At 40.4% G+C, this 24,497-nt stretch overlaps 1 protein-coding gene across 1 annotated transcript; it reads right to left on the bottom strand.

Moving 5' to 3' along the window:
• Nucleotides 1-2,162: 2,162 nt before the first annotated feature.
• Nucleotides 2,163-6,212, bottom strand: LOC147892400 (pentatricopeptide repeat-containing protein At3g09040, mitochondrial-like). The gene has a single exon (XM_087387020.1). The coding sequence runs from the start codon at nucleotides 5,813-5,815 to the stop codon at nucleotides 2,933-2,935; it is 2,883 nt and encodes a 960-aa protein (XP_087243146.1). The 5' UTR covers nucleotides 5,816-6,212; the 3' UTR covers nucleotides 2,163-2,932.
• Between the last annotated feature and the right edge of the window lie 18,285 nt (nucleotides 6,213-24,497).

Here is a 24,497-nt window from a genome sequence, read left to right as displayed (position 1 = left end):
ATAACTTAACCAATTCTATTATCTTTGCATGAATTCTAGTTACAAAGCATGTTTGAATAAAGTGCCACGTTGGAAAAAATTTATTATAGTGTCATTTGGTAGGCAGCCAATTGCTCGTCGACTACAATTTGATCAAAATAGCCAATTATTCATCGTGGTGGCTTTGTAGGTACTGATTATTTAAGTGCCATTATCCTCATCGACTTCACACTTCTCCATCCTCATCGACTTCACACTGCTCTATCCTCGTCACAACCCTCATGGACTTCACACTGCTCCACCCTCATCTCCCACCTTCGTCTCCTACTCAATCCTTTTGCTGCACCGCTTGCTCCACCCTCCTCTCCACCCTCTAGATCTGCCAAATGCTATGTCCCACCTCTAGCTTATTGTGTTATTGTTTCTAGATGTCTCAAAATAGTCTACGTGAGATCCATGTTTTAGTCCCACAGCGATGAAGTTTTTTTTTAATTGTATATGGGTCGCATTCACAAGTAGATTAGACCACAAAATTTATCGTGGGAGTTTTTGCGACATCAATGCAATGGATCGATTTGAAGGTCGTACGTAGAACGGTTGAGTGGCTTACCAATTGGGCAAAGCATTTTTGTCAAGCAATGGATCAACTTGAAGGTCGTACTTAGAAAAGTTAAGTAACCCATCAGTTGAGCAGAGCATTTGTTGATGAGTTGAGCTTTCTTGTATCGACATAACACTTATTAATATATATATAAACTTGTTATGAATTTTGGTCTTATGAATATGAATTTTGATCTTATGAGTACTGGTCTTATTTGAAAAATCTTGATATTTATTTTAGGATTGCCCTTACTGTCTCCTTAATGTCTCCTTAATTTAAGGGCTTTGAAAAATATTATGCATGGATAGTTGGCTGGTTTTGCAAAGGTGGTGGGCTCCACCATCATGATGGTTGACATGAGCCACTTCGTTTATAGTATAATTTTAGCCATCACGATGATGTCGTGTACACCACGTGTTCCGCATCACCAACCAACATGGTGGTTGCAATAGGTTTTATTAATAGAAGCTTGTTAACATATACAAACTTGTTATTAAATTTGGTCTTATGAATACTAACCTTATTTGAAAATTCCCGATATTTATATGGATACAAGCTTTAGGATTGCCCTTAATGTCTTTAAGGGATTCAAATAATAATAATCATGGATTTGGTTATAGTTGGCTGGTTATAGCTATCACGATGGTGGGATTGACCATCACAATGGTTGACATGAGCCACAACACCTACAATATAATTTTAGCCATTGCGGTGATCGCGTGCAAGGCCACGTATTTTGCATCGCCAACGAGCCTAGCGGTTGCAGTAGGGTTATTATGGCCATGGTGGTAGTGGTTGACATGGTCCACCAAGAATCCTTCAAAGATGCGCAAGCAGCCCCACGTGCAAGCACCAACATGGTGGTCACAGACTGTCATGCCATGCTGCCGAACAATACACACAAAGGCACCAACATAGTGATCACAGACTACAATGGCATGTTTGACAGTCGCAATAGATTTGATGATGCTAGCAGTGTTGGTGCAATAAAGGAGGCTATAGCGATGGTGGCTCGTAAAAATTATAAGCTGGGATCCTCCCTTTCATACCATGAAGAAAAGCCGACGAGCGTGTGAGCTATTCCATGTTATCGTGACCCGCCTGTTGATTTCGTCATCTCGCCCACCAACGCATGTTGCAATGCGTCGCAAAAGTGGTTCCGCGATTGGCTAGACCCAATCGTGCATCGGCCCTTGCACCTTAAATTTTTCCATACGACGCAACTTACCGATACTCATGCCATACGGATGATACCTAACGCATGGTACCACCTTGGGTGAGCAAGTACATGGAGTTGCCATTCAAAATTCTGCATAATTCTATGGAGTATGGCACAAACCCTCATGTGAGGGTGGCATATGAACCAAGATCCTTAGTCTGGGGGAGAGCTGGGATGTCCCAACTAAGTCCAAACGAATAAGCTTAAAAAATGTTAGTTTAGTGGGCTATCCTCATGAAACACATGAAAGTCTAGGTTATCCACATAATCCTATGCACATTTTTACTTCAATACATTTAAGAGGGACCCACCATTCATTTCAGCTTGGTTAATAAGTCCTCTTATACTGTATTTAGTATTTTACATTAGATTTCCGATAGCTAGAGCCTAGGTCCAGAAGCATCCAAATCCAGGAAGTTGGGGCTATATTTTACCATTCATTTCACTTTGGTTGTATTTAGTATTTTACATTAGATTTCCCATAGCTAGAGCCTAGGTCTAGGAGCGTCCAAATCCAAGTCTCAAAGTTGCTGTAACTTCTTCATAACTGGGGCTATCTTTAACAACTCCATGATAGGGCTGTTTGCTGCTGGGGCTCAAGGTGACGACTCCTAGGGATACAAAATGAAGTGGGGTGCTCTTTTATAGGCTTAGAACAGCTTGCAATCCCCGTGCTCTGGCCGACCCGGAGGTTGGAACTGCATTGGACCTCGTCTGCAGGGGCCAACCCTAGCTGTAGGCCCAACTCGTGCCCTGGCAAGCCGAACCTGCTGCTGGTGGCCCTCCCTATGTGGATGCTGCGTTGAAGTTCTATGTGGACCGCACTATCTGCTGCGTGGAGTTCCACGTGGCTGCCTGCATGGAAGTCCTGCCACAGCTGTTTGTTGTTGGTGCCAGCCCTTGTGGCTGCCCTGGCCTATCCTGTGGGCAGGTAAATGCTCACAGAAGAGGCTGGTGATATTAAGGCATACACTACGGTATAGCTTCTCACTGTGCCCACATACCCCTCTTTCTATGTCGTGTATCCCTCATGACAAAGTTCAAACATATGTGCAAGTCTGCAAACCTCAGTCCGTTTCTGTCCTGGCTGCTTCCATGCTTGTTTCTTTCATCTCATTGCCTCAATATTCCTCTCATCCTCCTGCATGAGCATCTGCATAGATGTTAGACATCAAGACATAAGCCACACAATCATTTTCATCCAATTGCAATGCATGTCCAAAGGCCCGTCTTCCAAGCTCCACATAACCCCACTTTCTACAAGCACCCAACAAAGTATGCCACACCACAATATTAGGTTGGAAAGGCATCTTCTCCACCATTGCTACAGCTTCATCTAATTGGCCTGCACGACCAAGGATATCAACCATGCAAATGTGATGCTCTATAGTTGGAGGGGTGCCATAGTCTTTGCTCATGGCCTCAAAATACTTCTGGCCTATATCCACAAGACCTGCATGACTGCAAACAGTAAGAACACTACAGAATGTAACTCTGTCCGGCATTATGCCTTCTCCTCTCATTCCTTGAAGCATAAGGAGAACAACCTTACTTTCTCCTAGATGTGCATATCCTGTGATTAGTGCATTCCACAAGACCACATCTCGAACGGGCAGCTTATCAAAAACTTCCCGAGCTTTTGCAAGCGAGCCACACTTGCCATACAAATCAACCAAGATGTTGCCAACAAAAGGATCTCTTTCTAATTCCTGTCTGGCAATCTCAGTATGTATTTCTCGGCCCTTGTCTATGGCTCCAATGCTGGCACAAGCTTTCAAGCTGCAAACAAATGTGGCAACATCAGGAGAGACACCCCCCAGTTGCATCTGTTCAAGACAACTCAGGGCTTCCTCGCCAAAACCATGTTCGGCATATGCCGCAACTAGTGCAGTCCAGGAAACTACGTCTTGAACTGCCAGCTTGTCAAATACTTCCCATGCTTTTGAAAGGGAGCCACATTTGGCATACATATCAACCAACGTATTGCCAACGAAAGGATCTCTTTCTAATTCCCATACAGCAATCTCAGCATGTATTTGTTGGCCCTTTTCTATGGCTCCTATGCTCCCACAAGCTTTCAAGCTGCAAACAACCGTGACAGCATCTGGAGACACCCCTTCCAGTTGCATTTGTTCAAAAGAGTCTAGTGCTTCCTGACCAAGCCCATGTTCCACATATCCTGTCATGAGTATATTCCATGATACAACATCTTGAACTGGCAGCTTGTCAAACTCTTCCCGTGCTTTTGCAAGCCATCCACATTTGGCATACATATCAACCAAGGTGTTGCCAACACCAAGGTCTCTTTCCAACCCCTTTCTCGCAATCTCTGTTTGTATTTGTCGACCCTTGTCTATTGCTTGTACGCTGCCACAAGCTTTCAAGCTGCAAACAAACGTGACAGCATTGGGAGACACCCCCTCCAGTTGCATCTGTTGAAAACAATTCAGTGCTTGCTCACAAAGCCCATGTTCAATATATCCTGCAATCAGTATGTTCCACAAGACTACATCTCGAACTGGCAACTTATCAAACACATCTTGTGCTTTTGCAAGCAAGCCACACTTAGCATACATACCAACTAAAGTGCTGCCAACGAAAGGATTTCTTTCCAATCCCTTTCTAGCAACATTAGTATGTATTTCTTGGCCCTTGACTAGGGATCCTATGCTGCCACAAGCTTTCAAGCTGCAAACAAATATGACAGCGTCCAAAGGCACCCCCCCCAGTTGCATCAGTTCAAAACAGTTTAGTGCTTCCTCCCAAGGCCCATATTCTGCATATCCTGCGATTAGTGCAGTCCATGAAGCTACATCTTTAACCCCCAGATTGCCAAACGCTTCCCATGCTTTCACAAGCAAGCCACATCTGGCATACATAGTGACCAAAGCACTGCCAACAAAAGGATCTTTTTCAAAACCTTTTCTGGCAATGTCGGTATGTATTTCTCGGCCCTTGTCTACGGCTTTTAAGCTTCCACAAGCTTTCAAGCTGCAAACATACGTGACAGCATCGGGACACACACCCTCTACTTGCATCTGTTCAAAATATTTCAGCGCTTCCTCAGCAAGCCCATGTTCAGCATATCCTGCTACTAGAGCAGTCCAAGAGACTACATCTCGAATTGGCAGGTTGTCGAACGTTTCCCGTGCTTTTGCAAGCGAGCCACATTTGGCATACATATCGACCAAACTGCTGCCAACAAAAGGATGTCTTTCCAAACCCTTTCTGGCAATGTCAATATGTATTTCTTGGCCCTTGTCTATGGCTCGTATGCTGCCACAAGCTTTCAAGCTGCAAACAAACGTGACATCATTCGCAGACACCCCTTCCAGTTGCATCTGTTCAAAACAGCTCAGTGCTTCCTCACCAAACTCATGTTCGATGTATCCTGCAATTAATGCAGTCCACAAGACTACGTCTCGAACTGGCAGCTTGTCAAACACTTTCTGTGCTTTTGCAAGTGAGCCACATTTGGAATACATATTGACCAAAGTGCTCCCAACAAAAAGATCTCTTTCCAACCCATTTCTGGCAATCTCAGCGTGTATTTCTCCGCCTCTTTTTCCATCTTTGAGCCTAGCACAAGCCTTCAGTAGGGCCACAAACGTATAGTCACTAGGATGTACAGAGTCCTCCTGCATATTCTGGTACAAGTCGAAGGCAAGTTGTGGTTTCCCACATTCAATGTAACCCGTGATGAGAGAAGTCCAAGAATACTCATTCCGATCAAGCAACCGCTTAAAAATCTGCTGAGCGTCGCACATGCTTCCGCATTCCACCAACATTGGGACAAGGTAGTTTCCGAGAGAACTATGAGCTTCCAGCCCACTTTTGCTAATGCAGGCGAGCAGGCGCTTGGCATACCCTATATTTTTAATTTTTCTGCAATTCTGCAAGACACCTACCAAATTCTCAACCGAAGGCAACTGCTGCGTCCGCTCGAAAGAATTGAGTTCCTGCTCTAAGCTCGCCATCTTCAAGCCAGTCGTACTGCAGTTCTTGTTTAGATGCATTCGCGGTACTCCAGCAAAAAACTTCTCGTAGTTGCTCGCTCAAGCCATGGTCTTGACCACTGGATCCGTTGGCCCTGTGCATTCCCTTGCTTCCAGACTCCGTTTCCTCGCACATGTCTTTATCCCCGTTAAGTTTAAAAATGGGCAAGAGCCATGTAAGATTGGCCAAATATGTGGATATCGTCTAGGAAGTACGGCTCCGATAAGCGATCCGTAATTAACGTCATCTGCGAAGCATTTCGACAATGTAAACCAGAAGGTTGACATAGCTTTGCAGCAAAGCCTGAACGGGAAAGTTTAGACGTACTTGGCATAGAGCCAACGGACCTGGCCTATCCTAGACATGTTATGTTAGAACTCTACGGCATCAAGGATGGTTTCGGTTTACAAAATCAAGCCGAATGTCCAAGAGTCATGCGAGGGGATGGATGGGAGAATATGTCAAGCAATGGAAGAGTGCATATGCTCGTATCCATCTCGTCTCCTTTTGTACTTGAAAGCTAGAACCTTGTGGGCTATAAGCGATGTGCTGTAATTATTGAGATTGTGGATGATTTTGGTATACATAATAGTTAGAGACAACCTTGTGACTTGCAAATACTTTCAAGGCTGCATTAGGTGGAATGCGATATATGACAGGGGACATGGGGTGCATTGGTGCTTGTGGTTGTGGTGGATGTAATGCAGCATCTGACTGGGGGCATGGGTGCATTGATGCTTGTGGTTGCGGCTATGCTTGGGGGCATGGGTGCATTGATGGAAGGGAGGTCGAGGTAGCTCCTTTGCCTTTGTAACCTCACCACGCATTCTTGATGTACGTGACCCTGGCATCTATAGCAGGACCCTCCCACTTTGTGTCACATGAGTTTATGTCTCGATCTATTTGATCGAGGCATCGTCGACCCTCCATCTCGCTAAGTGGTACAAATACTAGTCTATAGACTCTACTGTGAAAACATCTAGAAATCGATCATGCAAGGTCCTCCCCCCATGCTCTGCCATTGTCCTCACCAAATTTTGTACACTGCTTTCACCATTTTGGAAAGCTGTCTCAATGATGTCCTGATCGACATTCATTAAGAAGTGTACATTCTCGTTTTTCAGCACCTTCCTCTGAAACTTAGTGAGATGAGGTTGCTGACACTTCCTCTTCTCACTTACGTGAGCCATCTCATATGCAGTAAGCTACACACAGAATTCAAAAAATAATTCAGTGCTAGATGCAATAAGAAACTCATTAAGCCATAAGAATTAACAATGCAAGCAATCTAAGAAATTACCTAGGTATAACCTCTCAACTCAAGCTCAAATCATGTAACAGAATATAGAAAATCAAAACACAAAAAATGACCTAGTTATAACCTAATCATGGACTTCACCATCTAACACTAGGCTTCAACTACGACACACAACTATCAAGGGATAGTTGAGTGCCAAACTAAGTGTCTAAGAGCACATCGCATGATATCTAACTTAGGCTGCAACACATAACTATCTAGGGACAGTTGAGTGCCAGACTAAGTGTCTAAGAGCACGTCGCATGATATCTAACCTAGACTACAACACACAACTATCAAGGGACAGTTGAGTGCCAGACTAAGTGCTTGAAAACATCTCTAAACTTAGACTATAACACACAACTCTCAAGGGAGAGATGAGTTCCAGAATAAGCATCTATGAAAACATCACTAAGCTTGGACTGCAACACACAACTCTCTTAAGAGAGATAAGTGCCTCCCCAAGAGTTCCTACAAACAAACATTTTTATACAAACTGAGACTGCAACACACAACTCTCTTAAGAGAGATGAGTGCCAGCCTCAGGTGAAAGATAATTATTTATATTATAATTAAAATTGCAACACACTATGAAAACAGACTGCAACACACAACTCTCGCAAGAGAGATGAGTGCCAGCTTGTCTACACACTTAAATACAATACAAAATAAATATTAAACAATTTAAAAAGACTGCAACACACAACTATCCTAAGAGAGACGAGTGCCAGTCCTAAACAAAATAGAACAAAAGAAACATTAATTACTAAACGAAAGACTATAACACAACTAAGGGTGTAGTAAAGTACCTATGACGAGAGCTAGTAGTAAGGGTGTAGTAAGGCACCTATGACGAGAGCTGGTAGGTATGGAAGTAAGTAGGAGGTAGCATGTAGGCAAGCAGGAGGTGGCAGGTAGGCAAGCAGGTGGCTCAGGTGGCAAGGAATATAGGTGGATGTATTTGTACGAATACCAAAAATGGCAATGGCTATAAGTTTATACTACGTTTATTCGTACAAATAACATCATATATTCGTATGAATAACTTTATTCGTACAAAAAGCGGTTTACTTGTACGAATAACCAATTCATACGAATAAATTAGGAAAAATCATTAGATTCATTTTAAATCGAAAAAATCACGATTTTTGGCATTTTTTCGAATCGAAAAAAGAAATCGAGCGAATTAATGCAACTTAGCATATTCATACTTGTTACTGCTACTTAGTAGGAGACATTGGTTGTTAGTGCTACTAATTGCTTGTTGTGGTTAGTGTAGTTACTATGACATAGTGCTTGATAGTGCTGGTTAGTGCTTCAAGTATTGCTTGTTTATTGCAACACCATAGTTCCTATTATTGCTTAATAGTGGTTATTAGTGCTTGTTAGTACTTGCTTATGCCACATATAAATCGTTGGTTCTTAGTAGTGCTTGTTTGTGCTACATTATTGTGGAGAGATCTATTTTGGGAGATAGATTTGTGATTGCTTCTTCTTCTTCTTAGGGGAGAAAATCCTATTGTTTGAGGGCTAGTAGACATCTTTGTTAGAACAAGAGTGGTTTTGAATCTATCATTTCTTCTCTCAGATATAAAGAGAGTCCCTTTTCAAGAGAGAATCACCTATTCTCTTCAAAAGCTTTTTATGAGAGACGTAGTGTCTATTTAGAGACCATCTACTTCTATGCGACTAAGGATTCTACAAGCAAACAAGACCAGAGTGCCCTCATCGCTAGTAACAACCCACAACTTCTCATAGCAACAACCTCAATGGCTCCATGCATAGTACAACCTCAACGGCTCCATGCCTCAACAAACCTCATGTAAGCAACCGACTCCTTCGCCCACAAACAATTAGCAAAAGATGGCTATCAAGCTACAATAGTGCCCTCTTAGCTCGCATAACCAGAGTGCCTACCAGTAGCTACGTATGTGGCTAGCCAATGCACCTACAACAAAGTAATCGGCCGCCTTCATATCATTTGTTCCTGAGAAGACAATAAGAGTCTACAAGCCATGTGCATCAAACCAGGTAGAAACAAGCAAGACATCGTTTGTGTCGTTGATGGCAATTATAGACTTTGTCATTGTGAAGGTAGACCTAGACCGGCAGACATCCACTAGACCAAATCATTATTGTGGATGGACTAAACATTGAAGACCAAGCCACGGTAAGTTACAAGCACTCTAGATGGTCAAATTCTAATCTTTTCTAGCTGAAAGCTCTCCTAAGTAGCAAACTATTTCACTGCAGCTAACTTTTGTCATGGAGAGGAGGCACACACTCACACACTTGGTTGACCACCCGCAAGTGAACTTACTTTTTGGGCCCAATGCCAAGTCGATGAATATGCCTCTCTAGTAAGTCTCTTCCAAGAGCCTTCGTGAAGATGTCCGCAGCATTCTCTATAGTCGAACAGTACACCAAGTCGACCTCTCCATCCATGATGAGCTCGCATACAAAGTGATATTGAATCTCAATGTATTTTGTGCGAGCATGGAACACCGGGTTCTTTGCAATCGCCATGCAACTCTGATTGTCACATGATAACTGCGTAGGCTTGTTCTGCACTGCACCCATGTATCCCAAAATCCTCCTCAACCACACTGCCTCGCAAGAAGCAAAGCATGCAGATTTGTACTCAGCCTCGGTAAAAGAAAGAGCAACTGTGGGTTGCTTCTTGCTGATCCATGACATAGCTCTAGATCCAAGTGAGAAATAGTAACCTATCACTGATCTCCTACTGTCCACATCTCCTACCCAATCCAAGTCATAGAATTCGGTCAAGATGTTGCCCTTGGTATAGGTGATGTCATGATCAAGTGTGCCTTTGATGTATTTCAGCACCTGCATCCCTGCCCTCCAATAGTTCTCCTGGGGCTTATTGGAAAACCTGCTTAGTACATCAGTCGCAAAACTGATGTCCGACCGTATGTTGCACAGGTAAATCAAGCTGCCCACAAGCCTTTTGTACTTCGCTTCATCCACCAGTGGTGATGAATCCTCGTTTGAGAGCTTCGCATCAACCTCCATAGGGGTACCAACTGTCTTGCACTCAGCCATGCCAAATGCCTTCAGTATCTCTCCAGCATACTTTAGCTGTAAAATGAAGATCTGTTTCGGCTCCTACCAAACTTCAATCCCCAAACAAAAATGCATCAGTCTGAGGTCTATCATTTCAAACTCTCTTCCTAGCAAATGCTTCGTCTATGAGATCTTCTCTTCATGGTTCCCTGTTATGACAAGGTCATCCACATAAAGGACCATGATCATACACCTGCCTCCTACTCTGAAGATATACAAATTTGCATCAGATGGGCTCCTCTTGAACCCATTTTGCAGAAAGTAGGCGTCAATTCTCTGGTCCATGCTCGTGAGGCTTGTTTCAACCCGTAAAGTGCCTTCTTCAGTTTGCAGACTTTACCTTCTGAACCGGGGATCTCAAAACTTGGTGGTTGTTCCATGTATACCTCCTGCTTGAGATCTCCATTTAGAAAGGTAGATTCCACATCCATCTGAAACACGGGCCAACTTCCCTAGGCAGCTAAAGCCAAAACACTGCAAATTGTGGTTAGTTGAGCTGTGGGAGCAAAAGTATCTTGATAATTAAAACCATGTACCTGTGCAAATCCTTTTGCCATGAGCCGAGCCTTGTACTTATCCAACGTGCCGTTGGACTTGTACTTGGACTTGTACACCCACTTGGTTTCGATTACCTTGCGTTTTGGTGGTCGATCCATAAGGTCCCAAGTGTTGTTCTTCATTATGGAGCCATACTCTGAATATATAGCCTCCATCCACCTATCATCGCCCTGTGCCTCTTCAAGACACTTGGGTTCATCAGCACGGATCACTTCTATCATTAAAGCATAGTTGACCAAGTGTTCCTACGCCCTTCTTTGCTCCTCTAATCTCTTGGACCGGTGGTGTTCGGATGGTTCCTCCTTAATGGCTGGAGGTTCTCTGCCATCCAAAAGCTACTTTACCCACTTCGGGAATGGCCATTGCCATTGTGATTCTACAGGCTCTTCTTCATCTTCTTTGTCTTGAATCCTCCCAAGCACCATTGGGGGAGTTTGGTCTGCTATTGGTGGCGGTACTGAATGGATATCCTGGTCCTGGTTGTCTAGGAAGGAAGCATCCTCCAATTGATGCGGCTGTTCTGAGAAGACCACATCACGACTTACAATTACCTCTTAGTAACAGGGTTATAGAGACGGTAACCCTTCGCCTCTTCACTATAGCCCAAGAAAATACACTTTTGGCTCTTTGGTTCCCATTTGGTCCTGGTAGCATCAGGGACATGCACAAAACAATCACATCCAAAAACTCTGAAATGTGCAGCTGAAGGTTTCTTACTAGAAAAGGCTTGCAGTGGAGTCATCCTGATCACAGCCTTCGTGTAGCTATGATTCAGAATGTAAACTGCACTGTTACATGCTTCAGCCCAAAAAGACTTTGGCAAATCTTTCCCTTTCATCATACTCCGGCCCATTTCACAGATGACACGCATCTTGCATTCTACTACTCCATTTTGCTGTGATGTATGTGGTGGGGGTTTCTGCCTCTTGATCCCATGACTTTTGCAGTAACTTTCGAATTCAGTCGATGCGAACTCTCCACCTCTGTCTGATCTCAACTTCTTCACCTTCGTCCTCGATTCTTTCTCGACCATTACATGCCATTCCTTGAACCTACTGAAAGCCTCGTCTTTTGTCTTCAAGAAGTATATCCATATCCTTCTACTGTAGTCGTCGATCAGTGTTATGAAGTAGTAGGAACCACCCAAAGCTTCCGTCTCCATTTTTTCGCAGAGGCCTGTGTGAACGAGCTCTAGAGGAGCCTTTGCCCTGCTGGCCTCTTTAGGAAAGGGCTGTTGATGCTGCTTGCCCATCATGCAAGCTTCACATACATCGGGCAGGTCTCAAATTTTTGGTAGGTCTGCAATCATTCCACTTTTATGCATCTCCTTCAAAGAACTAAGGTTTAGATGACCAAACCTCTCATGCCACAGCTTAGTGTTCTTCACATCTGCTTGAGCACTGAAAGATGAGAGTTCATAAATGTTGTTGCGCCGTGTACCTTTACCAACGACCTTTCCTTGAAGATCCAGGATCTGTGCACCATTCTTATCGAATTGAACTTTGAGGTTTCGATCCGTGATCGCAGAAACAGACAACAAGTTCCTCTTGATATCTGGCACATAAAGAACATCGGACAAGTGTTTTACAACTCCATCTGACTTGAGAGCAATCGTACCTTTTCCTTTTGTTGGACATTTTGCATCATTGCCGACTTCTACTAGGATGTCATTCCCTACCAGCTGTAGAGAGGTATGTATACCAATCCTTCCAACTGGTCATGTGGCATGATGCACCACTGTCAATGATCCACGGTTCATCCGCAAGTACATGAATTGCCTCTGTGCAAATCTCCTCAATTGCTATGAACAGCTCTATTGTTGCTGCCTGCGTGCTATTGCTGGACTCTTTCTTTACTCCATTCTTCTCATCTATAATTTTCTTTCGATACTCATTTTGCTTGTGCCCTGCCTTGTTGCAATAGAAGCACTTGATCTTCTTCTTTCTCTTTTTATCATCAGAGGAATATGGGTTATTAAAGTCCTTGCCCTTACGTTTCTTTGATTCAGTCCAAAAAGCCGAATCTTCTCCAGCAGTCCTCGTCTTTTGACGCATCTCCTCCTCCAGAAGCATCGCACTGAAATCCTCAAAGTTGAGGGGTGGATTTTTGTTTTGCATATTCAGCACCGTAACAAGACCATCGTACTTTGGTGGGAGAATCCATATGCACCTTTGTGCTATATTCTCGCTGGTGATGGTGATAACAATTGCAGTCATCTGATCGTGTAGATTCTTCACCCTGGTGATGAACTTCTCTGTCGCTTCAGACTCGAACAACTTCTCGTTCGCGAGTTGAGTCTCTAGATTCTGAATCCGCGTCTGATTCGTGGTCTCGTACTGATTTTTCAAGACCATCCATGCCTCCTCTGCTGTGGTGACGTTGAATTAACGCCATGACAGAATCACTAACACTGCAGACAATAGAACACAGCGCATCTGCATTTCTTCTTGTCCACACGAGAATCTCATCCGTAGTTGGTACTATCTATTGTCATGCATTGGTTGGATCCGGTCTCACAACCAGCCTCACGTCTACCCCAGTAGCAGTGTCCCAAAGCTCGTATGCACTTAGGATGGTCTTCATCTTGAACTTCCAGAGTGGATAGTTAGAGCCGTCCAACTTTTTGCTTTTGCCAAACAGTGGGATTCGCAGTCTTGCGGGCTGGGCCATCTCTCACAATCTGCTCGCAAATAAAACACACTATCAAATCTTCTTGCTAGAGTCCAGGCTCTGATACCATGTAAGAAAATAATATAACATCTGTGCTCAATAGATAACAGGACCTCGTACGCAAGAGAGAAAACAAGATAGTATGGAGAATCAAAAATTTAATTACTATAGAATTGATACAATAGATGGCGCTACCTCCCAACCATGCGCTCCTATGAAAGAAGCTTCAATGGCATGCTGGAAACAATAGAAGACAGAGGCTGGATGCTAAGGAATCAGGGTTGCTATAGCCAGTGATGAAATGGGCTTCACGGGCTTGCTCTTATATAGCCACTAGTCGTAGTCGGTTAGGCTCAATTGGGTGACTGACCCAATCCGCCCAAACGGTCGATTGGGGGTCGGTCCCAAAATAGGCCACCGACCATACGATAGAAACGATGCGCAAAACAGAGCAACTAACCTATGGTCTCCGTTCGGTCCAGAGCCATCCGGGATCATCTAAGGCTCCAAACGGGCCCCGCAACCTGAGAGTGGACTGCCCTGAGAAATGCTCCATCTACCCTCAGTGTAGTTAGTCGAGGGATGCCTTCCCGCACTTGCATGTAGCCTAGTTGGCTATGTGCCAACTCTATCTGAAGCCGTCCAGCCATTAGGCCACACATGGTTCCCATCTGGTGTCCAAACCAGGACCTACCAGATAACCGAGCTACTCAAATGCCTTCTCCTCATATGGGGGGCTTACAAGTAGAGTTAGCTGGTTCCCATGTAGTTACACGAGAGTGGAGCATTGATATTTAACAGTTAGCTACATCACATTCTTCTTCAAATGAGCTTCCTAAGTCCTCCTCATCCTCCTTCTCCTATAAATAGGCAAAAAAGTTATGAGATTTACACATCCCAATTAATTCAATTTAAAAAAAGGCTTTGTTAAATAAGCATAGAAGTATAAAGATAAGGTTTCATACCTAGAGATATGTTCATCATCTCTTTACAAGATATTATGAGGCAACATCATTGTTATCATATTCATCATCTTCATTTTTGGATTCCTCACCGTCATTGCCATCATCATTACTGTATTCACTAATTTCTTCATTCTCACCTTCCCCATCCATCTCTATGTCGGAATTCTTTTTATCATACTTGTGTGAGATGAGCTAGGGTTTCCAAGTACCCCATGCAAGCAATGCTTTCAATAATATTTATAGGACATTCTTTCCTAATAAGAGATTCAAACAAATAGCCCATCCGACATAGGGTGACTTCCCATCCTGATGGCTGCAAAAAATTAATCATACTCAGTAAGAGATCGCCACTTTTTGCTGGTCTTTCATAGTGATTCTGTTGACAATGGAGGGGACTTGGAGCTTCATGCTCTTGTAGCATTAGTTGCAATCTCTTTGCACTTCCTCTTATGTTCATTTGTAAATCAAAGTTACGTTATTTTTTAATATGTAAATTTGCTTGTAGATTTTATGAAATATAAATTTGCATTTCATCTTATCTAAAATTTAAAATATAATTAATGAAAGCATTGTTTATATTAATAAAAAATTTCATGTCATCTTATTTGATTTTTAAATGTAATTAAATTAATGATGTCATCTTATCTGATTTTTAAATGTAATCAATGAAATTAATGAAAGCATTGTTCATATTAAATGTAAATTTACATGTCATCTTATCTAATTTTTAAATGTAATTACTGAAACTAATGGAAGTATTGTTCTATTCTCATGATGTTCATGTGTTGTTCAATGCATTTATGTCTTATCTCATCTCATATTATTTTAAATGTAAGTTAAAATCTGATCTCATGTAATTTTAAATGTAAGTTAAAATATAATCTCATGTAATTTTTGAATGTAAGTTCAACTGTAATGTTGTGCTACTTTTTTAATTGTGAATATCCTATGTCAAGCATTTTATAGCAAATCTTTCAATTCCCTTTAATAATTATATATAAAATGTCTCAACACTACATATTCTCATGGGGTGTGATTTTTTGGTGAGCTTTTTGTCATGAGCTTTTTTTCAAATTTCATGAATATTGCGAGCTTTTCATTCACCTGAGAGAGAGAGAGAGGGGGGGGATTCATGGAGTGGGGTGGGTTGAAAGTTTGGGTTGTGGTTGCAGTTAAGAGGAGAGAGGGGGGGGAGGGGAGATAAAGGAAAGGGGGAGGGACGGGCGCATGGGTAAGGTGGCATGGAGAAGGGAGGGGAGGGGAGTTGGAACATATATTCATTATCATAGTGGAGAACGTAGAGGGGGAACTTATAAGGTATGCAAAGAGGAGTGTAAGGAGGAGAGAGAGGATGAGGAATGTGAAAGTTATGTTCATCTACTAAATGTAAAGGGGAAGGGAGAGCATGTGGGAAATTTGTTTATTTTCAAAGTGTATAATTTGACAGATTTGACCTCATATTTGGATTCCTCGTCGAATTCCGGTCATTTTGAGTACCAACATGACCATATTCTGATAAAAATTGGAAAAATGGTGTTTTTGTCATTTTGGCTTGTTTTGGGCCTATTCTAGCGTAGACTCAAAATAGGCCCAAAACAGGCCAAAATGACTAGCCCAGACTCAAAATAGGCCCAAAACAGGCCAAAATAACAAAAACACCATTTTTCCAATTTTTATCGGAATAGGGTCATGTTGGTACTCAAAATGACCGGAATTCGACGAGGAATCCAAATATGAGGTCAAAAGTTTCAAATTATACACTTTTAAAATGTACATATCTCCCATAGTTCCTCCCTTCTACTTTGAATATGGACATATCTTCCATAATTTTTTGCCTCCTACTGCCACTCATATCCACCTCCCCCTTGTGCATAGTATACACTCTTCCACCCCTCCCACATGCTATGAAAATGAACATATCCTATATTCTCTCCCCCTCTTTCTAACCTCCCCATCTTTCTTATAACAAAAACATGTATGGATTTCTAAAAAAAGCTCGCAAAAACAAAGGAAATGGTAAAAAAGCTCACATTAAAAAGCTCGCCAAAAGATTTCTCCCATTCTCATGATGTTCATGTGTTGTTCAATGCCATTAATGTCTTATTTCATCTCATATTATTTTAAATGTAAGTTAAAATGTCATCTCATGTAATTATTGAATGTAAGTTTAAGTGTAATGTTGTGCTACTTTTAAATTGTGAATATCCTATGTCAAGCACTTTATAGCGAATCGTTCACTCACTTTAATAATTATATATAAAATGTCTCATATCCCAAAGCACAATAATTATCTTTATCTCCTTTCCAATTTCCTTTCCTTTTTCTCTCATCTATGTTTTCTCTTCTATAATGTTATCTTCATCTCCTTTCTGATCTCTTCTCCTATTTCTACTCACATAGTCAGTTCAATTCTCATCTCCTCTCCTCTCCTATCTCCTTGCTATCTTTTCTCATCTTTAGTTCTTCTCTCATATTTCTACTTTCATACTCAGTTCACTTCTCCTCTCCTATTTCTACTCACATACTTAGTTCTCATCTCCTCTCCTATCTCTCGATATCTTTTCTAGCCACTCTTTAGTTCTCCTCTCCTATTTCTACTCAGTGCATACTTTGCAAATGGAAAAAGTTCTTGCAATTATCAGTTCTGTAACTTGTTGAGCACACAATCAATAGGAGCTTATTGTCGAGAACAAAAGACATCGAGAGGAGTGTAAGAGTCAAGGACCATTGACAGAAGATGAGAAAGATGAGAAAGGACCATTGATAGAAGATGAGAAAGATGATTTTGTTGCTCAGAAGCAATTAAGAAGAGCATTACAAGATAAGACATTGCAGAGAAGTGCTACAAAAGTACTCTTCAAAAATAGAAGAGCTTGCACATCTATTTGGAGAGATGTCTTATAGAGTCACTCGTTCTAGGAAATATTCAGCAAACCAAGCTAAAAGTATTAGGAATAGACAAGAAGCATTGAAAGAAAGAATGTTTGATTCTTTATGCATCTTTATGTATTATAATTATATTGATGAAGATGAAAAAAATGATGCAGAGGATGGTGTAACCCACAAGATAGAGATGGAAAATGTGATGGCATGATTGTAGCTTATGTCTACTACTAAAAGGTGTTTTTTGACACCATATGGCTTTGAGATTTACTTGTACTTAGATCCCTCAATTATATTATAAACTACTTTCACAAATGTGATGAACTATGTTTTTCATGTACTCTAGTTTTAATAACATGTCACGTCTACTTTCTTAATTTGAATTTTCTTTAGCTTACTTTTTGCTTCAATATTTTGTTTCAAGAGCCACTTTTTTTTCCATTTTTTATCCAAAAGTACCTCAAAAAATGAATTTGGACAATGCACTAGCTAGCCTAAACAAATTTGGAAAGTGGACTAGTCCAAAATTAATGAAATGGGTGTTTGCAGTAAAAAAAACTCATTATCAAAGAGTAGACTTCATGAGGCATTTGTATCTGCATCTGTCTCAACTGTGCAAATAAAAAAGAAGTATGAGACATAGTCAATGTGACTATATGGTAATCTGCAAAATAAGAAAGCAGATATGAATTTTGATAGAGTTTTACCTTGTGTGGATGCTTTTTTTGGTGCTTGGAAGATATATGCAGAGGTGCCATAGTGTCCCTCTGCAAGCTTTGGGTGCACTTTGTATGTCACCTTTTTTACCATTACTAGCCATTCACCTTGCTGCAAATCATATGCGTCTTTGTATTGTTGCAATTTGTTATCGGCCATTCACTTTTCTACTTCTTTGATGTCTTCAAGGTTGACATTGAATGCCAAATGTAGGATTGTTATGTAGAAGATGGGTATGCCATTGGTGTACTTGTTAAGAATCTCTTGTGTTGCCATGCGATTCAAGGAGTCATATAGCTTCTCTTCTCCTTTAGATAGTTTTTCTATAATATGTTTTATGAGGCCATCCACAAGATCATTGTTTCCTCTTGGCCATCCTTATAAGATTTTGCTTACGTTATCCAGAAGGGGATGGTACTACATGTGTGAGTCAAATCCATAGATGTACTTGCTTGGTATCACTCCCGCTATGTTGGCTCTTTTCATTTATTTATCAGTGAAGAAATTGCTTCTTTGGAGCATGGTCTTCTTCATCTATTTTTGCAATCATCTTTCATCTAAATTGTTGAAAGAGCTACAAATGAAAACTTTTTATGAGGAATACTATAGAACGTGATTAAATAAATAGAAGGCTTCATGAAGTATTGACACATGCAGAGATACCTAATTTGCATGAAGGGAGACATCTCTTTTGTACATACAACAAGATGCCAATTGAGTTATGGCCTAGATTATTTGTTGAGTTTGTGCAATGAATGGATTTATGACTGTGAATTTTTTTCAGAATGCAATGTTACATTTGTTAGGTAAAATGCATAAGTAATTATGTACTTATCAAAATGATGACATTGAGTGCATTTATTTCTTATTATTGAGTGGTAGTGAGGGGATGTGAGATATAGTTGACAAAAAATTTATGAGTATTACCATATTTTGAATTTACTATGGTGGTGGTGGTATGTAAGGCATCGACACAAAGTCAGCAAGATACAAAGATTTTGTTGACTCATGAGTATGACATACATCAATCCTAAACGATCTATGTATGACAATCAATGTCTTGAATTGTAGTGCTAATTCTTGTGACTCGTCTCCAACGATGGCATATGCAAGCATGATTAGGATGGTCATCTTGTGGTACCACATCCCATTCAATACCTTTTGGGTGTGCTTGGAGTGTCTGAGTGCAATAAGCTCACCCGTCGACGAGATGATGGCATGAATCTTTGTCAATATGCATGTTGTTTCATGCCATTCCATAATATGAATAGTTGCTAGCATTCCATTGGCAGCTCCTATTGCTAGGTTGATGTTTTCCATTAGCATAATCTTACTTCCAATTACCACTTGTTAAACTTCATAAAAATCTGAGTCCATGATCTAATCTTGTAATTTTGGAATATTCTCGGCATTCAATATAACTTGGACCGGTACGATATCGGAGCTTGCAAATTGTGATCTTAATAGATCGTCATTGGATCACTGCACATCCTCCTTGTGTGTGCATAGAATAGTGGTGTCTTAGATCGATGAATTTTAGTGCATCCTCATCTATGATCATCAAGCCACCGAGATAATTTTTTATCTGGTCTTCTATTGGTGGTGTTGTGTGGATGATGTTTAAGAAGGTATTAAATTCTGGATATTATAGGTACCAGATCAAGACCTGCATGTAGTGGAATCTACCGATTTGCCAAAAGGGTGTGTTACTACTATTGTAGGTGCCGAATCAAGGCCTACATGTAGTGGAATCTATTGATTCACCAAAAGGTTGAGTTACTTATATGGCATTTGCGATAATAGTTTTTTAGAGTGACTTGACACTTGCATATTGAAGGGATCTGCTACATCTCACCAAATAAGAATCAATTTCTTAGAATGGAATAGATGCAACGCATTGTTGCCATAGACCTCGCATAGCTATCAGACCAATAGATTCATCATTTAGCAGGTCATCATAGATATCTCATCAATGATGATTGTGTTTGCGGCAAGCAACATTGAGTATTGATCGTCTGATTTGGTGAGTGAGCTACAAAACATGTTGTTCCTCTTTGGAAGGGAGAACTGATGATGCATCATTGTTGCGACGTGACTCAAGTATGTTGCTATAACACTGGTCGTTGCGCGGATAGAACTATAGACTTTTCATGTAGAACATGATTATATGTTATGTACATGATCATTTCCTAAGCCAGGTGTACCGCAAACAATGTGCACCCTTGCTGCTGTCTCAAAAAGGTTATTGTAAATAGCTCTTTGATCTTTGGTCAAGGTGGAGTTCTCCATGCCCTTGAATTCTTCTAGTAGTTGCAAAATCCTTATGAGGCTTGTCTCGAGTGTGTTGTCATTTGGATCTTTACAAATTTTGAGCGAAGTGCCATCAAGGGCACGTAAATGGCTCTTTTGCAAGATCATGTTTTTCAGTTGTTGTTGCTTCTCATCGACAACCATACAAATATTATAGTAAGTTGAAATGAGTGTCTCGATGTCTTGACCTATTTGGATGATTCCACACATGTGGCATTCAAGGAAGTAGGATCCCGTTCGTTTGCTTGTTGAGATCAACTCACATTCATTTCTGAAAGGGATTCTTTTTAGCAACTCATTAAAGAAGAAGCCCTCGAAGTGGTGGGCTGGATGGTAGTACGTAAAGTGCACGAGTCGTGTGCTTGGGTATATGTAGTTGTTGAATGTGTTGTTCATTGGCTTGTGGCTTGTGTCATGCTTTTGTTCCTTCTATGGTGTTAATGATTTCCAATACTTATAAAAATTGAGTTGCTCTATGCACTCAAACAGCCACAATATGTGTCAATAGGATGCATTAATGTGACACAGTAGCTTTACAAGTACCTTTAGGTGGTGAGGAGTTGATCAAATATATAGCCTCGTTGCTATAATAGATAGTTGGTACTTGCAAACATGTCAATGTTGCCTCAATTGATGACAGTGGCTCAATAACACGCATGCTGAAATCATTTTTAGCTCCAATTGATCAAGTGCATCAAGCCCAGTGTTTGCATCTTCTATATTCAAATTTAGCCTCCCAACAGGCTCAGTTTTCATGTCATACTTCAATAAGTAGTATGAGAGACCAATGTTAGTGATCCTTTAGATGTTGATGTGTCCTTGCCAAAATAGTAGGACTGTGGCATGGTACGGCATGACGCTTTGGTGTTAAAATGGTTGTCAAAGGGAAAACCATATTTCCATTTGCCAAAAAATTGTCGATCGGTCAGGCAAGTGTTACCACGTCTATGCATTTGCTTTCTTTGCACAAGATTCCATAACTTCATCTCCGAGGAAATTTTTAAAAGTTGTGAATCCTGGTCTTCTTCGTATGGGACATGAGCATCTATCGTGTTTGTAACTTGATCAACATCATCATCATGTACCCATAGCACAATGTGTGCATGAAGTGATCCACGACTCTGTATTTCATATCTAACCAAGTAATGCTTCACCCTACCCAATAGGCCATTGTCGCTCAAGATGTATTCATGTAGGAACTTTTAAATCATGATGTGGAAAATCATGGCACACTCGACAAGGCAATCTCACCAAGTGAGTTGTGGGTTGTATTGTTTCACAAGTTGTTTGAGGTCTCCAACGATCATGTCTCTGTAACCTCATCATCCATCAATGTTAAGAATATGTGCGGCAGGCCCCATTTATCAACCATTGTCATTAGATCCTTTAGGTTTCTTCGATGCTAGGATGGAGACCTTGACATTTTTGCTAGGATGTCAAACTTTAATATGTCTCTCATCAGTTCCTCACAAGATGGAGACCCTAGGATTTATGCTAGGATATCAAACTTTAATATGACTTTCATCAGTTCCTCGCTTGTCACATTTGGTCTTTCGCAATGCTTTCGATTGATATCTCTTTGCAGAATAGCGGTTTATGCTCCATTGGCTATTGCAAATGTTTGGCGGTCTTGATACATGAGAAGTAGGTATGGCTTGTATAATGTAAACGGTGAGAAGAATGTTGATATCCTCATTTTCAAATACTCATGAAAGAACAACCAACCATCGTGTGCACCAAGTCCAAAAGGGAAAAGAAATGGAAAATTTGCACTCTCAATTGTCAACTCCTCGCTTTCTATTATGCTATTTTGTGTGGCAACCACTTGTCATTCAATAAATTTTTTCTTGCACGTATCATGATTGCCACAACCTCTCTAGTTGCTGAGAGAATTGCATCTTATTGGGGACGTGGTCAATGCACTCCAATAGTGACAAATAGTTTCTTTCGTGTGCCATCACCTAAAATGGAGAATGAGTAGAATGTTTTTGCAGTATTTCTACCATAGAGTTTGATGAGACAACACTTATTCCTAGCCTAGGATGATGCCTTTCAAGCATTGTCTTGTATCGCTTTACAATTTACAATCGGGTTTGAGGTGAGGTTCAAAGATAGGATGTCTCTAGTGGCAAACAAGAAATCATTTGAATTTTGGTAGATTCTCCCTTCTTGATTCCAACAGATTGGAGGATTTATCCAATAATGATCTTGATGTCAACCATCCTACTGCTAGTGATCACATCACTCTTGTTATATTTAGACACACCCAATACCTATAGCATCTGCATGTGAAAAAATTTGTGTGAAGAATGGGCTATATGTTCTCGGGCTCGTATGGGACAGAGTACATTTTTTGGAATTCATGTGATGTGCATGCCTTGCAAAGCATGCACGTCGCTAGGTCTCCATGAGATTTACCCCATGTGTACATAGAGTAGCATATTTGAGAAACAATAAGGAGGGATTAATTCTAATTGTAGAAAACGTTTGGATTGGATTTTTTTCTTGCTTTTTCTAAGAGCTTGCATTTTCCACATAATACATAGTGCTGTAGCCTTTTAATGCATTATGAGCAATTGTCATTCTAGATTCTCAACATTGCATCTACAAGGATCCAAGTCATTTGCTGATGGCTGTAATTTGCATTTCTTCTTGTCGAACATCTCCTTATAGCTAGCCGTCATCTCTCAAGAATTCTTTGCATCCTCATGAAACTAACTCTTTACCTAGGAAGCCTATCACAGAATGCGAATCAGTAATTATCTTTCATGTCTAGAACAAGGTGGTATAAATTTAGAGCAGAAATGGACTAGCTTATGTGGTGTGTACCTTATGAAATTTCTAGCTTGATTGAACATTTTCTTGATCGAAAATTCTGAATAAGAAAGTTCAAGAAAGAAAATACTTGGTTATGAAGCAAGCACATGATAGCAAGCTGAGAAGTAAGAGGCTCCTATTTGGAAAATAATTGTGTAGACTTGAAGCGAGGACCTCGAGACACAAAAGTAAATAAATTTCAGATTTTGCAAAAAAAAGGGAATGACAAAGATTGTGCAAAGAAATATTTTTATGTATTATAATATATTGTGTTATTATGATAACCACACATAGTGTGGCTAGGGATGCGGCATGCTTCCTTCCCCAAAGAATTATAATTCAAGGGAACGAGCCCTTCCTTGGGTGCTAAGAATGTAAACATCGAGAATCTAAGCGTCGAGAATATAAGCACCAAGAATTGGTTTCCTGAATGGATAAGATACTACAATAGTCATGTTTGTTTTGCAACTTGACAAATCAATATGTTACTCGCAGACTTGAAATCAAAGAAACCACTATCTTCACTTAAATAAATCAAGAAACAATACATAATTGATAAGTTGATGATACAATATCTTCAGTTTGTTAGAATTCTTTTGCCTAAAACTAGGGGATTGCAATCTTCAACAAAAAATGAGTGTTAGTATGTATAATCCAACATAACATTTCCCACTTTATAAATCATAATGAATCCAACACAAAACAAAGCTATCATAAACATAGAATATAGGATCAACCAACATACAATGAGTTTATGTTATTTGAATTTTGTTGATAAACTAATTTGGGACACAAATTTGATTGTATAGCACAGGTTTTCCTTGTCTCCACATGCTATCCCAAACCAAACATTTCTCAGTCAAAGATAACGATTCATCTACATATTGTGCATGGTATGTAATTTTCCTATGATAGCATGACGTGTTTTTCCAACTCATCTAACCACGTTACTTCTCTCATGTCATTTACTTGATCTCATATCTTTGACACATCTTTGACTTCGTTTATGCTTTGAATCACATCTTCTTTGAATACCTTCAATAAAATATCATTGTGTCAAATCTTTTTAGTTATTGTCTTGTCCATGTATGTGATGAGTAATAGTGCTTCTGTTTAAATATAGCCAAATAACTTCTTTAGTTCCTCGGAATGTTCCTTCATTCCTACGTCAGCACATCCTAAACCCAAAGAAAATAAAAAATTTAGAAATTAAAAATTTAAAAGTATAGAAAAACAATATAATTTCTATGACAAGATCAATCAATATACCATATGAGCAAATCCTTGTGGAAATACTCCAAGGTACAAAGCTGATATTATGTGTTGAATATAACAAAGACAAAAATGTTATCATGTCGACCACATGGTCAATCAATATACCCTATGAGCAAAACCTTACAA

Source organism: Dipteris shenzhenensis, chromosome 16 (assembly GCF_047967505.1).
Source record: "Dipteris shenzhenensis isolate YYH24624 ecotype China chromosome 16, Dip_SZ_1.0, whole genome shotgun sequence".
Classification (NCBI taxonomy): domain Eukaryota; kingdom Viridiplantae; phylum Streptophyta; class Polypodiopsida; order Gleicheniales; family Dipteridaceae; genus Dipteris; species Dipteris shenzhenensis.
The sequence above is the reverse complement of the archived record's forward strand: the minus strand, read 5'-3'. Positions and strand labels throughout refer to the sequence as shown.

What these genes read in the sequence shown, in the direction of transcription:
- LOC147892400 (XM_087387020.1), bottom strand. Translation starts at nt 5,815, where the DNA reads ATGCATCTAAACAAGAACTGCAGTACGACTGGCTTGAAGATGGCGAGC.